The 18,561-nt window shown below is 34.9% G+C and overlaps 1 protein-coding gene across 1 annotated transcript; it reads left to right on the top strand.

Moving 5' to 3' along the window:
- The first annotated feature begins 13,283 nt into the window (after positions 1-13,283).
- On the top strand, positions 13,284-14,264 carry LOC104884278 (uncharacterized). Its single transcript, XM_010668901.3, has one exon. The coding sequence runs from the start codon at positions 13,284-13,286 to the stop codon at positions 14,262-14,264; it is 981 nt and encodes a 326-aa protein (XP_010667203.2).
- Positions 14,265-18,561: the final 4,297 nt, after the last annotated feature.

The following is an 18,561-nucleotide window of genomic DNA, read 5'->3' on the forward strand; positions in this document are numbered from 1 at the left end:
ACCAATACGACAACCAACCACAAGCCACATCCATATACAACCACCAACTGTACTTGCCACAACCTATACGACCATTCACCGCAACCCACAAACCGCCCGACCTAGTTACCACTACTCAAACACCCATATCTCGAATCGAAAACCCACAACCAACAATTGCCCCACCCACACCCTACCACCACCATTAGCACCAAAATGAGGGAATGGAGGGAAGTGAGAGAAGTGGATGAAAAATGGCAAAAAAAAAAAAAGGGTCACGTGCCTAGCACGTCGTTATTATTGAATTTAAAACCACAGTCAACTCTCCTTTAAACCATTTAGGTAGTAGTTAATAATTGTTTTTACTATTTAAGGTAGTTTTGGACAATTCCGTTTACTCACTAATAGAATAATTGCTTATTGCTGCGGTGATATTGATGTGGTTTTACCCAGACACAACAATATATCACGTACAAGAAAAGGAAAAATATAAAATAACTATATTGCTGCAATTTCGGCCAAAAACTGCAGCAATATAGTTTCAAGACTTTCAACGGAAATTTTTTGAAATTTTTTAAATATTTGACCAAACATATTGTTGCGGTTTCTAGCAAAAAAACCGCAGCAATATATTAAAATAATATAAATTATATTATTTTAATATATTGTTGCGGTTTTTGATAAAAACCGCAACAATAGGTCCGTAAAAAGTATTTAAAGATGCTAGGGTTAAGACACATCTCTCTAATTAACCCTCAACATATTATGCGCCTCTTACCAGTTTTCACCAGTTCTCATGCCTCTCACTCAGTTCTCACGCCTCTCTCCTCTCTCATGTTCTCACCCTCAACTTTGTCTCACGCCTCTCTCAACCGGCGGCTTGCTCGCTCGTCCTTCATCTCCCCGCCGACATCGCTCATCCTCATCTGTTCGTCTTCCTCGTATGTTCGTCTTTCGTCTCATGATTTGCTCGCTCTCGCGCCACGTTCTTTGTTCAACGACGACATTTGTTCGTCTCACACGATGCCGACTCCGATGAAGCAATTTCTATTTTTTTTCCTTTTTTTCGTTTTTTTTGTTTTCAGAATTTTCTGTTTTTTTTCGTTTTTATTTTTCGTTTTTTTCGTTTCTTAAGTTCTGTTTGTAGTTTTAAGATTTCTTTTTTATTTTCAGTTTCTTATTTGTTTTAGTATATTATTTGTTTTTATTGGTTATTTAGTTGTAATTGTTTTTTTAATTTTGCTTTTTCTTTTTACATTTTATTCTTTTTTAATATTGATGTAATTAGATTTTTCATCTTTATATATTAATGAACATTTTATCTTCAGTTTGTCTGTGAATTTAATGGATAGTGAATGGGTTAGTTGTTTGGTTTTAATATTTCAAATTTAATTGGCAAATGCAAAAAAAAAAATGTTTTTTTCCTATACCAGGACATATTGCTGCGGTTTTGGCTAGAAATCGCAGCAATATACTGGATTTTTCTGATACAAAATAATAATATTGTTGCGGTTTACGCTAGAAACCGCAACAATATGTTGAAATATTGTTGCGATTAAAAACCGCAGCAATATATTATTTACCTATTGTTGCCCCCCTTAATTGTTGCGCGGTTAAAACCGCCGCAATAGGCCACTTAATTATTTAACAATAAGTATTTATTCTACTAGTGACTTAAGGTAGTTTCTCGCAAAGTGGCATAAAGTTAAGGTGGTTTGGGACAAAAAAAAATCCTTATAAATATAATATTTAATGTCAATTCTTATATGTCTATTATATAAGGGAAGGGGGGGGGGGAAGATGGTGTCCCCTTTTGAAAATACTAAATTACCATTAATGATTTAATGAAATGAAAAAAAATACAAAAGAGAAAAATTTTAAAAAACCCCTTTCTCATTTCAACTTACCATTCTAAAAAAGTTAAAAAAGGTATATGCGTTAAATAATTCAATCAAAAAATAAAATGGACAAAATATCTTGACCTCTTTTTAGAAGAGAATATGGTATATATGACATGCATCTGAAAAGTATGAAACATTCACTACCTTTGACACTCTTTAGTTCAGTCAGACCAACTCAAGAAAAACTACTCGAATAAAGGGCGGAATTAAGACAAATCAAACTAAAGATATTAAGCATATCATACACTTTTTTTCATTGCATTTTGATTGAGTTATTAATGAAAAAAAAAAACAATCCTTTATTTTAACTTACTCGCTCAACAAAAAACCCTTCTACCCTCCATTGAGAATAGAAGAAATTCTATTTTCATATAATATCTTAATGTCTATTCTTTTTGTTCAAAATTCATTTACAAAAAATAAATATTAAAAAATCTTTAATCTCTCATATTTTTAGTGTAATCATAACTATAGTACGAATGAAGTACATAATATATATATATATATATATTATATATAATATATATATATATATATATATTATATATATTATTATATATATATATATATATATATATATATAATATTTAAAACCTAAGCAGACAAATGTCATGTTGCCATATGTTCTCCCCCTCCCAAGCAATTGACACAATTAAACAATAAAAATGTGTGTATTAAGACTCATACCCACAACCTCTCCTTTGAGATACAAATACACTAACCAACTAATCTACAAGCTTATGTTGATTATTTTTTGTAAGTGGAGGTAATTATGCTTCTCAAGTTGACACACAAATTCAACTCCTACATTATTGATGAGTAAATGAGTAATATATTAATATATCCTTGTGTTACAAGTTATATTACCTAACAAGTTTTTGTTTACTTAGTAATAATAAAATATCAAATCAACTTTGCTGCATTATTAAAATCTCTAATGGACCCACCAACCCTTAATTTATACTTAACCTTTTACAAAATAAAAGACACAGTATTACTACCTATACGAAAGAGAAATTTGAGAAAATTATGTTGTAGTTAATTTCAATTAATTATAGGTAGAAACGAAATGGAACGTGTCATTATGACTTGAAAAATGATATTACAAACTTTGTCGTGTTGAATCAACTAATTTGAAGGACTAATCCATTGTATGATATGAGTTCGTGCACGGGTAACTATTTATCTTAAATAAATAGACACTTATAAACTTATAAAGGACTGATCTATTTAATATAAAAAGTTACCCTTTAGACCTGAGTAATTTTTTGTCTTAAATGGGTCATTTTTACTTATATACAAGTGATTTATTTAGATAAACAACAAATCTTTGTTTAAATGACTGATTTTGACTTAAAAGAGTGATCCATTTTGCGAAAAGTGAATGATATCATAATAAATTTATTACAAACCAGGTACTCAATACTAATTGGAAGTTATGAAATATTGTAGGTCGTCACGTGTCATCTAAATGTGTACGCTAACATGGGGGTAAATCATTCAATTAATTTCAAAAAATACATAAATGAATCACGCAATGACCGAGGGCTTCGCACGGGGCAACAACTAGTTACCTATGCAAATCTACATATAACTTGCTAAATTCTTAATACGTCAATACGTGTAAAAGTAGTTTACATACCTTATAATTAGAAAGAAAGGGAGTAACAAATATTCCCTCCGTTTTCTTTCAATTGTTACGTTTACACTTTTCACGCATACCAATGCAAAATTTGGAGGAGTAATATCTATAGTTTTGTATTTGCAAAAATTATAAAAAACTACATATTAAGACGATTCTAACAAGATTTTACATGACTATATTTTTATTCTCGTATAAATCACAAAAGATGGTCAAAGTGAAATTTGTAAATACTATAAAATGTCAAAGTGTAACACTAGTAGAAAAATGACGATTTGCGTCCCCTGATTTGCGTCGCACAGAAACGGAAATGACGCAAAAGGTCATTTGCGTCGCACGCGAAGAAGGGTGTGACGCACATCTTCGCAGATCTGCGTCGCATGTTAATTTAGCGCGTTGCAAAAGCCCAAATTGCGTCGGACTCCATGACCCGTCCGACGCAGATTCGCGGCCCATAACCCGCGTGTTTTTGGGTTTAAACCTAAAAACTAAAAAATCCTTCACCTAAACATTTCAGGGCCGCGCGCTTCACTTTCCTCTCTCTCTCCTTCTCCCATTTCTTTCCTTAACCTAAACATTTCAGAGGCCGTCATCTCTCTCTTCTCTCTCTTCTCTCTCTTTCTCTTCCTTCTTCTTCCTCTCTCACTCCATTTCGTGAGTTCTCACATCAACAATTCCACAGTGCGGTAACTTGTTCAAAGAACGAACTTCATTTCGTTCGTTTTCACATGAACAATTTCGTCTGCATCCGTTAATCTATCATTCGAAGGTAATTTGTCATTTTATTTTTCTTTTTCTTGTTTTTCGCATGCCTTAATTGTTTGTAATTTGTCATTTATTTCAGATCTTGTTTGAGACGACCTCGTTTTTTCATTTTCGTGAATCTATCATTCGAACTTCATTTCGTTCGTTTTCACATCAACAATTTCGTTCTTCGCACAGCAACATTCGATTAGCAACGAACTTCACAAAGAGCGATTTCGTTCTTCGCACTCCAAAAATAAGGTAAGTTATTTTTTTTTTTCTTTTTCTGTTTTTCGCATGTCTTAATTGTTTGTAATTTGTCATTTTTTCAGATCTTGTTTGAAGACCTCGTTTTTTCATTTCGTGAATTTTTCGGTTTTCATTTTTCGCAACGAACTTCACAAGGAGCGATTTCAGATCTTGTTTGAAGACCTTGTTTGAAGACTCCAAAAATAACAACGAGAAGGAAGGTCAAGATGCGAAGGAAGCTCCAACATTTTTCGCTGCATCTTCGTTTTCATTTTTCCAGATTTGTTTTTATGAATTATTGTAATATTTTCCAGATCTATTCGAATTTTTGTACGGTATTGTTATTAGTTTTATTTTTCCAGATCTATCTCTACACATTCATTGTCTTTTTTAATTGAAGTTTGGTTGTGGTCATTCGAAGTTTCTGTTCGAATGCAAATGAGATTTTTCACCTCGTTTTTCCTCCTACTCTTCTACTGTTGGATATTCATCTTTGCAGTATATTCTAGGTTTAAAAAAAAAATTTTTTTTTTATTAAAATAGTAATTTGCGTCGCACATAGCCCGAGGTGCGACGCAAATCACTAATGTGCGTCGCACCCTAGGCAATGTGCGACGCACATTGCCCTCTACATTACTCAAAATTGGGCTGGGATAGCCATCTGCGTCGCACCGTATACGAGTGCGACGCAAATAGCTGAACCATTTGCGTCGTTTTCGCATACGACGCAGATCGTTTCTGAGTCATTTGCGTCGAGAGCTTTGGCGTCGCACCAGGGTCCGACGCAAATAGGCGCCTCACATCCGACGCAAATTGCCTTTTCTGTACTAGTGTAACAATTGAAAAACGAAGGTAGTAGGAGATAATATTAAAGTAGATAATAGAGTATTGAAAAAAAACAAGAAATTAAAGTTTGGTTCACTAAAACAGTTGACGGAATGGTTCGATTTTATTCGAGACGGTTCATACAAGTCAGGTAAAACTTGGAACTTTCGGTACGTCTGATTTCAATTCATTTCCCCAGGTCAATTCCTCTTACTTTTTCCGAGTCTCGTGTAGGTTAATTAGGCTAAGACTGTTTTGCCAGGTCTAGTCCTTACCTAATACTTATGAATGATTAACAAGTCAAGTTCATTCGCGCTCATGTCGATAATAAATGGATTTAAAAATTTTCAACTAGGACCTAACTCATATACTCCCTCCGTTTACGATTAATTGTTACACTTCACTTTGGGGGAGAATTAAGGAAATTTTGCAAAAAAAACATGAAAGAAGTACAGCTAGATAATATTTGGTTATTGAAAATGTAAAACAGAACCATCAAAATATTAGAGGAAAAAGAAAAGTATGAGGTAGAAAAGTTTTTTGATGGATTAATACAAAAGGGTGGTGGGGTGTATGAAATAGAAAAGTGTATCAAGTTAAGGTGATATTAGATTCTCTAACACTCTAGTTTAACCTATCTAATGAAAAAATATTCGCTTAACCCATTACTTCATTAAGAGGTTCAGATAACATGACAATTTGCACTATTACTGACACTCGTTAATGCAACCATTACCGCTCCCGAATTTCTTAGTCTTGCTTAACCCCTCTCTTTTGTGATATAGTATCAATTTTGATGTTGGTGTACACATCATTGACTGAACATCGCTCATGTTATTCAAAATAAAAGATATTTGTGACAATTAATTGTTGTTGAACTAACACTTATAGCTTTTGCATTACTTGAGATATTTATTTGTTCCAAATTTCAATAATATTAGTTTCTTTTTACTTGATACATTTCTTTATTAAGTAATCATGACCCACCAAAAATTACCAATACTACCTCTTATTTTTTTTCATATATCTTCTTACCTATAACTCCCAAAAGAGGAGAAAGTTTGATGCAACATGTTATCAAGAATTAAAAATGCAAAAATATTATATTAAAAAGAAAGATATCAAAAAGTAAAGTGTGTAGAATACAAAAAATGGAGGGATTATTAGAACTATTGGTATTATAATCTAAACATTATATTTAAGGAAATTATTCAACACATCAAGTTTGGATTTATGATTGTTTAAACTTATATAGAATGATTAATAGGATTGCGTGAATGTCTAAATAATATAATCAATCGTTTTTTACATTTGAAAATAGACCTACCTTTTTGACTTATTAATCATTATTAGACCTTAATCTAATGTATTTGAACAAATCTAAATTTGTTAGACCTTATATATTTTATGAGTAAATCAAACTTTATTTTCTTCTTATTTTTGTTGAACTAACTATATCTGTACTTACCCGAGCATAATAATTTTTATTAGATTTTATGTGAACTTATATGAATTTGACTGAATTTATTGATTTTTTTTAATAAGGACTAAAAAAAAAAAACAAATTAGTATTGTATCATATAGCGTATATATCATTTTGGTTGTTCTTTTATTTAAGTTTGTAGAAATATTTATTAGATTCTCTAGCACTATAGTTCAACCTATCTAATCAAAACGTATTTGCTTAACCCATTGCTTCATTCAAAGGTTCAGAAAAAATGACAATTTATACTAATACTGACACTCCTTCATGTAACAAAATCCGCTCCCGAATTCCATTGGCTCGCTCAACCCTCCTCTTGTGTGATATAGTATTAATTTTTTTTTTTGAGGGGATGATATAATATTAATTAACCTATCTGATGTTGGTGTACACTTCATTGACTTAACATCACGCTTGTTATCTAAAGTAAAAGATATGCGTGAGCGTGACAATTAATTGTTGTTAACCCGACCTTTTACTTTTTACAATCCTTGTTGTATTATAACTTTGTAAATCTAAATATTATATTTAAGAAAAACACATCTAGTTTGGATTTATGATTGTTTAAACTTATATAATATGATTAATAGTATTGCATAAATGTCTCAATAACATAATCAATCGATTTTCTTACATTTGGAAATAAACATAACTTTTTTAATTTATTAGTTATTATTAGACCTTAACCGAATTTATTTGAACAAATCTGAATTTACTATACCTTATTAAATAAGTACTCCCTCTGTTTTTTTTTTTTTATCATTCTCACTTTCTTGTGCGCGTATTCCAATGCACGTTTTTAAACTTAAATATCTTTCATTATATATCAGTAAAAATTATAACGATTGAATATTAATAAAGTACTAATTGAGACGAATCAAACAAGACCCCAAATGACTATGTTTTTTCTTATAACTTGAGAACATTTGAGAAGATTCTTTCTACACATGAATAGTACCAAGATTCCAAGGGAGAAGGATAAAAAAAACAGAGGGAGTACAGTATAGGCTTATTAATTTTTATTAGATTTTGTGCGAACTTATGTTGTATGAATTTTTTTGAACTTTTTTTTTTGTTTTCAATAAAGAATAAAAAAAACATAATGGTACTATGTCGATCATATAGTATACAACTTTGATTTTTCTTTTATATAAGTTTGTAGAACCATTTATTAGATTATCTAACACTATAGTTCAATCTATCTAATGAAAAAGTATTCGCTTAGCCCATTTTCTTCATTCAAAGATTCAAATAAAATGACAATTTGTACTATTACGGGTACTTCTTCATGCAACTATAACCACTTTCGAATTTCGTAGTCTCGCTCAATCCCTCTATTTTGTGATGTAATATCAAATAATCTATCTGATATTGGTGTACACTTCATTGACTGAACACTACGCGTGTTTTTGATCTAAAGTAAAAGATATCTTGACAATTAACTATTGTTAACACATATAATTTTTGCAACCCTTTTTGTATTATAACTAGTTATTAGGCCCAGGCTATGCTAAGGGTAAGAAAAAAATTTCATTTATTATTATATTACTTTATTTATGATAATAACACTACATACAAGTTAGCCTAGTGGTTAAAACTTTAGTATATGTATTTGAGGTCTCGGGATCAAACCCTATACTGTGCACTTTCTTAACTTTTTTTTATTGTACATGGATTACATGAACTAAACTTCCCTAGGTGAGCGCCACATGGCACATTTTCTTGTTTTCGCACGCCTTTTAATATATTTGTATAGATTTTGTAGATCTAAATACTATATCTAAGGAAATTCAATGAATATGTTAACTTATATAATATGATTAATAGGATTGCTTAAATGTCTCAATAATATAATCAAACGATTTTCCTATATTTGGAAATAATCCTACCCCTTTGAACTTATTAGTCATTATTAGACCTTAACCGAATTTAAGTGAACAAAATTATCCGAATTCATTATACCTTATTTTATGAGTAAGTTGAACTTTTTTTCTTTTTATTTTTGTTGAACTGACTTTTTCTAAACTTACCCAAGTTTATTAATTTTTATTAGATTTTATGTGAGCTTATATGAATTTGACTGAATTTTTTTGAACTTTTTTATGTTTTTAATAAGCAATAGAATAGTAAACAGAATGGTACTATATGGTATAATATATCATTTTGGTTAGTTGTTCTTTTATTTAAATTTGTAGAACCATTTATTAGATTCTCTAATAGTATAGTTCAATCTATCTAATGAAAAAAATTCGCTTAACCCATTTCTTCATTCAGAGATTCATATAAAATGACAATTTGCACTATTACTGTATGTCTACTGGCACTCGTTCATGCAACCATTACCGCTTTCGAATTCCGTAGTATTGCTCAACCCCTTTCTTTTGTGATACAATATCAATTAACCCATCTTATGTTGGTCTACACTTCATTGACTGAACATCGCGCATGTTATCTAAAATAAAAAATATTCATGACGATTAATTGTTGTTGAACTAACACTTATAGCTTTTATCTAAAATTAGTTTGATGCCCAACAGTACGGGCCACTCCAGCCCAGCCCACCTCGTGGGCCATGTGGGTTGGGCTCGCAAAAAGCCCAGTCCAGCCCAGCTCGAATCGTGAAATTGGTGGATGGGTCGTGGGCTAGATTTCTTGAGCCCAGCCCACTAATGCCCGCTACTAAAACGGCCCAGTCCGACCATGAACCGGACCAGCTCAGTCCAAGTAAATATTGAACCAAATTGTGTATAATTTAATCAAATTGTATATATTTTTATCAAATTGCATATACTTCCTCCGTTTATTTTTAGATGTTACACTTTCTATTTTAGGAAATTTTAAATTAGATGTTACACTTTTATTTTAGGTAATAACTTCTCTCTATCTCTCTCCTATCACATGTTCACATGGGGCCCTTTTGTTTTTCATTCTCTCTATCTCTATCCACTCCAAAAATTACCTAGGAGTCCGTGATTTGAAAAGTGTAACATCTAAAAAAAACGGAGGAAGTATTATAATTCAATCAAATTTTAAATTAATATTAATAATTGTATATATTTTAATTCATTTTAAATACTTTATGTTACAATAATGAATAATTTCAATGATTAAAATAATTTTTTTAAAAAATTATCATGCTGGCCCGCCATCCCGGTCCAACCCACGAGACCAACGAACCGCTTCACAAACCGTGAAAACCGGTAACAAACTGGTGTGGGCCAAGATTTTTCAGCCTGCAGACCAGCCCGCCAAACCCATGAATTTCACGGTCCGGTCATGGGTCGTGAAATCTCAGCACAACCCGTTACGGCCCACGGCCCGACCCGTCCAGTCCGCATCAGTGGCGGCCATCACTATATTGAGGTATGATCATTGAGAGATCCTATATCATATAAAATTAGTTTTACATATAGATAGATATCCAATAAAGTTGGGAAAGTTGTAATATTCTATGTAAACAGTGAACGGATAAAACGACGCCGCCCATGATTAGACACTACACTGCAGTTATGCAGTGATTAGATGTATCACCGGGTGAATTATTCACCCGACACTATATATACCGCACTTCGCGGGAGAAAATAAACAACACAACAACAAGAGCTTACTCTCCAATCTTGCTTAAAATCTCTCTATCATACAATACGTTATCAGCACGATTTCGCTCTACTATCAGAAGGTAGTTCTTCTCAATTGCTACTAATTTTTTTTTTCAAAAAAAATAAAATATGGATCACCAATGTAATGGGATCAATACTATTCTAAACAATGTATCTCTTTGTAGTATATCTATACTAATATATTAAAAGGCGTGCCTAACAACGTTGATGCGCCACGTGGCACCCTCCTCCTGCCACCAGAATTTCGCCACGTGTCTGTCAACCAACAAAGTCAAGTGGTCATTATTTTAAAAATAAATATGCTGAAGCTTGGGCTCGAACCCCTGACCTTATGTAAGGGTTTTCAAAGAATCACCATCTCATCTAACTTCTCTTGGTGATCCATGTTTCCACAGTTAATGTTATCAAACATATCCCTTACATCCTTAAAAATAAATAAATTTGCATGTTCATTAAAATTAATTATGTATGCATGATACCATTTGAAGAGCATTGTTGACCACTATAGTACTACCCCTATGGAGTTTTAGTTCATGTAATCTATGTACAATAAAAAAATTTAGAAATTGTGTAGTATAGGGTTTGATCACGAGACCTCAAGTACATATACTAATGTCTTAACCACTAGGCTAAGTTGTGTTTTTTGTTATTATCATAAAGTATTATATTAATAAATGAAATTTTTTCTTACCCGGGGCATAGCCCGGGCCTAATAACTAGTATTTTATCATAGAACGTAATAGTGTACCTTGCACCACAAACCCGGCACGAGGAGTTGGTAGTACACCCCAACGCCATAATACTAACGTTAATAGCCACGTCGGTGAACGCCGACAAACCACCGTCCCTAACCTCAATGATAACCCTCCTCCGGAACCACCAACTGAAATCCGGCAAACTCCTAATAATAATAATAAAAGGAGTAGGGACGATGAGGGTCCTTCCGTCAGCAACAAGCGACGGCAAAGTAATTAACTGGCGGTATCGGCTCGGCCGCCGCCAAGCAAGTCGCGCCACCTTCATGGAGGGCAAAGACCTTGCATTTAAAGCCGCCTATATGGACGGGCTTTATGGACGGGCTATTATGTCAAACTTGCCGCCTAAATGGACGGACTCCGCCGCCTGGATGGACGGCTTACACTACAAAGAGGATGAATTTTTGGCCGGAAAATAGCTATAATGGTGGAGCTACCTGCTATTTTTTTTTTCTCGTTTGATTTTTATGTCTTGTATTTTTTTTTGGAGAGTGAACAAAAAAAGGGGGAGAAAGCATTGAAATAAAATGGTGAAAGAAATAGCTAGACTTTGTTTGCACATAAATGAAACAACTTATAACATTTATCTTCAGTTTTTCTATAAATTGTAAAAGCCTACTAGTTATAATGCCCATATGATGACAGATAATGTCATAATCTGATGACTTGTCCTTGTAGATTGTGTTCACCTATTTCCAACACTAACTTAAAGTTTTGTATTCTACTGCTTTACTATACGCATCTCTCAAAAATTTTCTTCCTCTTGACTTGACTTGTGCTTTTGCTTTCTCCTGCCTACTGTTAAATGCATGTCCCCATTTGTTTTCTTTTGATTTTCATTGAATGCATGTCCACCCTTTTCAAGGTTAGACTAAGTTTTTTTTATAAAAAAAAAAAAAGAAGAAAAAGGGGGAGGGATTTTATAGTGGCACGTTAGGAATCTAAGTAGGATTTCATAGTTGTACATTAGGAATCCAAAGTTATGTTCCTTTCTCTTTTTTTTTTTTCTTTTTGCCTTTTGTTATTTTTCTTTTGGACTTATAAAGCATATATAAAAAGCCTTTTTAGACAATAAATGGTATGACTAGTATCTAATATCTCAGACCATGAACATACGTTAGTTAATTTATTTATTTTTGGAAAACTAATTACTTCCTCCGTTCCATTTTAAATGAAACGTTTGCTTTTTCACGCAACCCAATGCGCTTCTTTAGTCATTAATATCTTTAGCTGTGTACACGTAAAAAATATAAAAAAGTTATAATTTGATAGTATGCATCGAGACGAATCTAACAAGATCCCACTTGACTATGTTTTTTCTTTATATAATAGCGATAAATTGGAGTCAAAATTGATCAATGAATAGTGTCATTTCACCCAACGTTTCATTTAAAACAGAACGGAGGAAGTATTATTATTTCTTATAGTAATACTCTATTTTCTGTTTTGTAAACACGTTATGTATTACATACCAGTATATATATCTTACCTGTTAAATGTGAATAGTGTTTTTACACCACTATAAAAGGGATTTTAACCCTTCTCATTTTCTCGTCCGCCTCCCTCACTCACTTCTACCCCATAAAATTTTCTCTCTCATAAAACTTCACAAATTTATCTCCACTATTTTCGGCCACCATGTACAATGCCGGAAACCGCCATCCTCAAAACGACACACCAGATCTTCTAGAATCTTTCAGACAGTTGAAGGTCATGTTTTACTGGGGAATGATACTTATAACAATTTTAGTAGGAATTATTGTAATTCTGTTTCTGCATATTGTAAAACGCAATTATAATGCTTAATTATGTAAATTTTCTATTAATATGCTATTAACACATGTGGTTTAATTTTAGACATGATAGTCAAATTCTGGTTAAACAAAAAAAAAATGTAGCCTTTTTTATATATATTTATTGTTCACCTTTCATGTTATTATCATGTTTCGAACCCTTAACCTCTTGAACGGTTAAGGATTCTCGGACCACTATGGCTTACATCCCAGTGTGATTTTCTTTCGGAACTTTATATATTTATGCATTAATTTTCTACTAATACTTTTAAAACATCACATGAACTCAGAAATGGCTAGACTTGCAAACCGAGACTTTGAGATCCTTGAAACCTCAGGCCAAAGGTATCTAGAATGGAGGGTGGATGCAAAAGCTTACCTAAAGTCACTTAGCCTCGACCACACCATTGTCGAAGGTGGTGCCCCTACCCCTTTGGAGCAAGCGAAAGCATTGGTGTATCTCAAACATCATATACATGAAGAACTCAAATCTGAATACATCCTTGTGGAAGATCCCAAAGAGTTATGGGATAACCTAAAAGATAGATTTGAGCATTTGCAAAGAATTATCGCTCCAAGGGCCCAACATGAATGGTCAGTACTCAGGTTTCAGGACTTTGCATCAGTACGCGAATACAATTCTGCAGTACTTCGCATCACTTCACAACTTAAACTGTGCGGAGAACCTGTGTCTGAACGAGCCATGATTGAGAAAACTCTCTCTACTATGCATGCCAATAATGTTGTTCAGCAAGAACAATATCGTGAAAGGCGTTGCGAAAAGTTCTGCGACCTAATTGCCATCCTTTTGGTTGCAGAACAGAACAATCAAATCCTCCTCTCAATTCATAATCAAAGGCCAGCAGGTACCAGCGCAGCAACAGTTGAAACAAATGCCACTAGAGGTGGTAAGCGCTGGAATAAGCGGGGAGGCAACTCAAACTGGAATGGCCAGTTCAAAAATAAGGGTAATGGGGAAAGAAATGACAATAGAAGTGGAAGAGGAAGAGGACGAGGACGCCAAAACTGGCGCCCAAATAGAGGACGCGGAGGAAGAAACTCCCAACAAAGAACACAAGAAAAATGTTTTAAATGTGGCATTCAAGGGCATTGGGCAAATGAATGCCGCACAGCCAAACATCTTGTGGATCTATATGTGGCCTCTACTAAGGGTCAAGGTAGACGTGGCGAAACAAATTTAGTCACTGAAACTCCTCCGCTCCCGGACCTCGATGTAGCTGATTACCTCATGGAAGATATTTCTAATGCCTAGCCCTCTTATCCCCCTTAGATCAACCTGTGATGTTGTTTTATCACTTTACTTCATGTACTCTTGCCTTACTTGATGTCTCTTGTATCTTGCGTTCCCTTTTTATCATTCCATGTAATGTACCTCTTTCTATGAATAAATTTTTAGATTTTGACAGATTTATGTTTTCATGAAGATAATGACAAACAAAGGCGCCCAACAATGCCTGATTGATAGTGCCACTACACATACCATCCTGAGCAACAAGTCATACTTCACTCACCTCAAGCCAAGAAAAGGCGACCTCAACACCATTGCAGGCACTACAAAGATGGTTGAGGGCTCAGGAAAGGCATGCATAGTGTTACCAAAAGGAACACACGTCACTATAAACAACGCATTGTATTCAGGTAAAACTCAAAGAAATCTATTGAGTTTCAAATATCTGCGCACAAATGGTTACCATGTGGAAACCATTAACGAAAACGGAAAGGAGTACATGTATCTCACTAAATGTGACGATGGCAAGAAAATAATCCTTGAAAGGATGCCATCATACTCCTCCGGACTGTATTTTACTTATATCAGTCCAGTCGAAACAACTTTGGTGTCCCACCATAAGGAAGACAACCAAGCAATATTTACTTTGTGGCATGATCGCTTGGGTCACCCAGGAACAAGCATGATGACGAAAATCGTCCGAAGCTCAAATGGGCATCCGTTGAAAAACATACGGGCCCCACACTCAAATGAGCATAATTGTAAGGCTTGTTCCCTTGGCAAATTAATCATTAGACCTTCTAAAAATAAACTTGAAGGTGAAAATCTTGCATTCCTAGAAAGAATCCAAGGAGATATTTGCGGGCCAATACACCCATCATGTGGACCATTCAGATACTTTCTGGTGTTGATAGACGCATCAACACGTTGGTCTCACGTTAGTCTCCTATTAACAAGGAATGTTGCTTTTGCAAAACTGCTAGCACAAATTACGCGTCTAAGGGCTCAATTCTCAGACTATCCCATAAAGAAAATCCGGCTTGATAATGGCGGAGAATTTACATCCCGCACTTTTAATGACTATTGTATGTCAATTGGGATAGACGTGGAACATCCTGTAGCCCATGTTCACACACAAAATGGCCTAGCGGAAGCATTCATAAAGCGACTACAATTAGTTGCGAGGCCATTACTCATGAAATCAAAACTCCCATCTTCTACATGGGGACATGCCATACTACATGCTGCGGCTTTACTAAGACTAAGGCCGAGCGTCAAGCATGATCTATCCCCACTACAGTTAGTGGTTGGAAAGGAACCAAGCCTTGCTCACCTACGAATTTTCGGGTGTGCAGTCTACGTTCCCATAGCACCACCACAACGTACTAAGATGGGCCCACAAAGAAGGTTGGGAATCTATGTTGGATTTGAATCACCGTCCATCATAAGATATCTAGAACCGTTAACTGGTGATCTTTTCACCGCTCAGTTCGCGGATTGTCACTTTGATGAGACAATTTCCCCAACCTTAGGGGGAGATAAAGCAGGCCCATTGGATGAAATATCATGGAATGCCAAAAATTTATCATATATTGATCAAAGATCAAATATGTGTGAGCAGGAAGTTCAGAAAATTATACACTTGCAAAACATTGCTAATCAATTGCCAGATGCATTCACTGATTCAAAAGGAGTGATAAAATCACATATACCTGCTGTAAATGCTCCTGCACGGGTTGAAATTCCAAGAGAAAAAGCGGAAAATCAACTCGCAAATGAATCTATAACACGCAAAAGGCGTGGAAGACCACTCGGAGCCAAAGACTTGAAACCGAGGAAGTCTAGAAGAATAGACACCAATAATGAGAAAACTGATGATTCTTCTAAAGTGGAATAATTTTCAAACGATAAAAACGTCATGAATCCCGAAAATGAACTCAAAGAATCAGATGTTGCATCTGAGGGGGAGCATGAAAATGCTAGCATCGACAATCACGCAATTTCAATAAATTTTGTCCATTCTAGAAAGCAATGGAATAGGGTAAAAACCCCGATTGATGAAATATTTGCATATTCAATAGCCACAGAAATCACCACTGATATCGAGACACCGAACCAAGATCCGTGGATGAATGTCGACGAAGGAGTGATTGGCCTAAATGGAAAGAGGCCATTCAGGTAGAATTGAAATCTCTCAAAAAACGAGAAGTGTTTGGCCCTATAGCCCAAAGCCGAAAGGGAATAAAACCCGTTGGATATAAATGGGTTTTCGTGCGAAAGCGAAACGAGAAAAATGAAATCGTACGATACAAGGCCAGACTTGTAGCCCAAGGTTTCTCCCAGAGACCTGGAATTGACTATGAGGAAACATACTCTCCAGTGGTAGATATGCCACGACACTAAGATTCCTTATAAGTCTATCTGCATGCAAAGGACTACAAATGCGCCTTATGGATGTCGTGACGGCATATCTCTATGGGTCGTTTGACAGTGATATCCATATGAGAGTCCCAGAAGGACTTGAACTACCTGAATCCTTGAGGTCAAAACCTCGGAAACTACATTCCATAAAATTGAAAAAATCACTTTATGGTTTAAAACAATCTGGAAGGATGTGGTACAACCGTCTTAGTGAATATCTCATAAATCGAGGCTACAAGAACGACCAAATCTGTCCATGTGTCTTCATCAAACAAACCGAAAAAGGGTTCGTTATAATTGCAGTATATGTTGATGACTTAAATATCATCGGGACACCCGATGAAATTGAAGAAACCGCTAAATACATGATGAAGGAATTCGAGATGAAAGACCTTGGAAAAACCAAATTTTGTCTTGGATTACAAATCGAACACCTAAAGGATGGAATCCTTGTTCACCAATCCAATTATGCCGAGAAAGTGCTAAAAAGGTTCTATATGGACAAATCACATCCGTTGAGTTCACCTATGGTTGTTCGTCGCTTGAAAATTGATGAAGATCCTTTCCGCCCTAGGGAAGAAGGTGAGGATATACTCGGTCCCGAAGTACCATACCTAAGTGCCATTGGAGCCCTAATGTACTTAGCCATCAATACTAGACCAGACATTGCATTCTCGGTCAATTTATTAGCTAGATACAGCTCCGAACCTACAAACAGGCACTGAAGTGGAGTGAAACACTTACTCCGCTATATACGTGGGACAACGGATATGGGATTATTCTATCCACGAGACGGAAATCCTACCCTGGTAGGATATGCCGACGCAGGTTACCTATCAGATCCAGTCAAGGCAAAATCGCAAACAGGTTATATTTTTAGCTATGGAAATACAACAATCTCTTGGAAGTCAACAAAACAGACTCTAACAGCTACTTCATCAAATCAAGCTGAATTAATCGCACTTTATGAAGCTGGTAGAGAATGTGTATGGTTGAGATCTTTGACTCATCATATACTCAGGGAAAGTGGTATCAAAGAGACACAAGAAGGTCCAACTATAATCCATGAAGATAATACCGCTTGCATTGCACAAATTAAAGAAGGCTATATCAAAGGTGACAGAACAAAGCATATCGATCTTAAATTCTTTTCCACTCATGATTTGGAGAAGGAAGGAACAATTAATGTCACACAAGTTCAATCATGCGACAATTTAGCTGACCTACTCATAAAGGCATTACCAGCAAAGCAATTCCAAGAGCTTGTACACCTAACTGGTCTGCGTCGCCTTCGTGATATACGTTAAATTGAGGGGGAGCGCCATATGCTCTGTACTCTTTTTCCTTCGTCCAAGTTTTTATCCCATAGGGTTTTTCTTGGCAAGGTTTTAACGAGGCAGAGCCCAACTGTACTCTTTTTATTTGTTTTTATCCCATTAGGGTTTTTTAAATGTAAAGTTTTTAATGAGGCAGTTGTCACCCCGTAATATATGTTTTAAGATCGTTCAAGGGGGAGTGTTGTAATATTCTATGTAAACAATGAACGGATAAAACGGCGCCGCCCATGATTAGACACTACACTGCAGTTATGCAGTGATTTGATGTATCACCGGGTGAATTATTCACCCGGCACTATATATACCGCACTTCGCGGGAGAAAATAAACAACACAACAACAAGAGCTTACTCTCCAATCTTGCTTAAAATCTCTCTATCATACAATAGGGAAAGTATTTTTATAATATTTGATTAGCTAAGATTTTTAAGTGCACTTGAAGCTATCCATAATCCATAACCTGTGGCAAAATTAGACACTTTTCAAATTTATAGTGTTTTGGGTCACAAATGGGTGAAATTTACTGTTCATAAGCTTTGACAAATCTCAGCCTTCTATCTTTCC

This window comes from Beta vulgaris, chromosome 3 (assembly GCF_026745355.1).
Source record: "Beta vulgaris subsp. vulgaris cultivar EL10 chromosome 3, EL10.2, whole genome shotgun sequence".
Taxonomy (NCBI): domain Eukaryota; kingdom Viridiplantae; phylum Streptophyta; class Magnoliopsida; order Caryophyllales; family Amaranthaceae; genus Beta; species Beta vulgaris.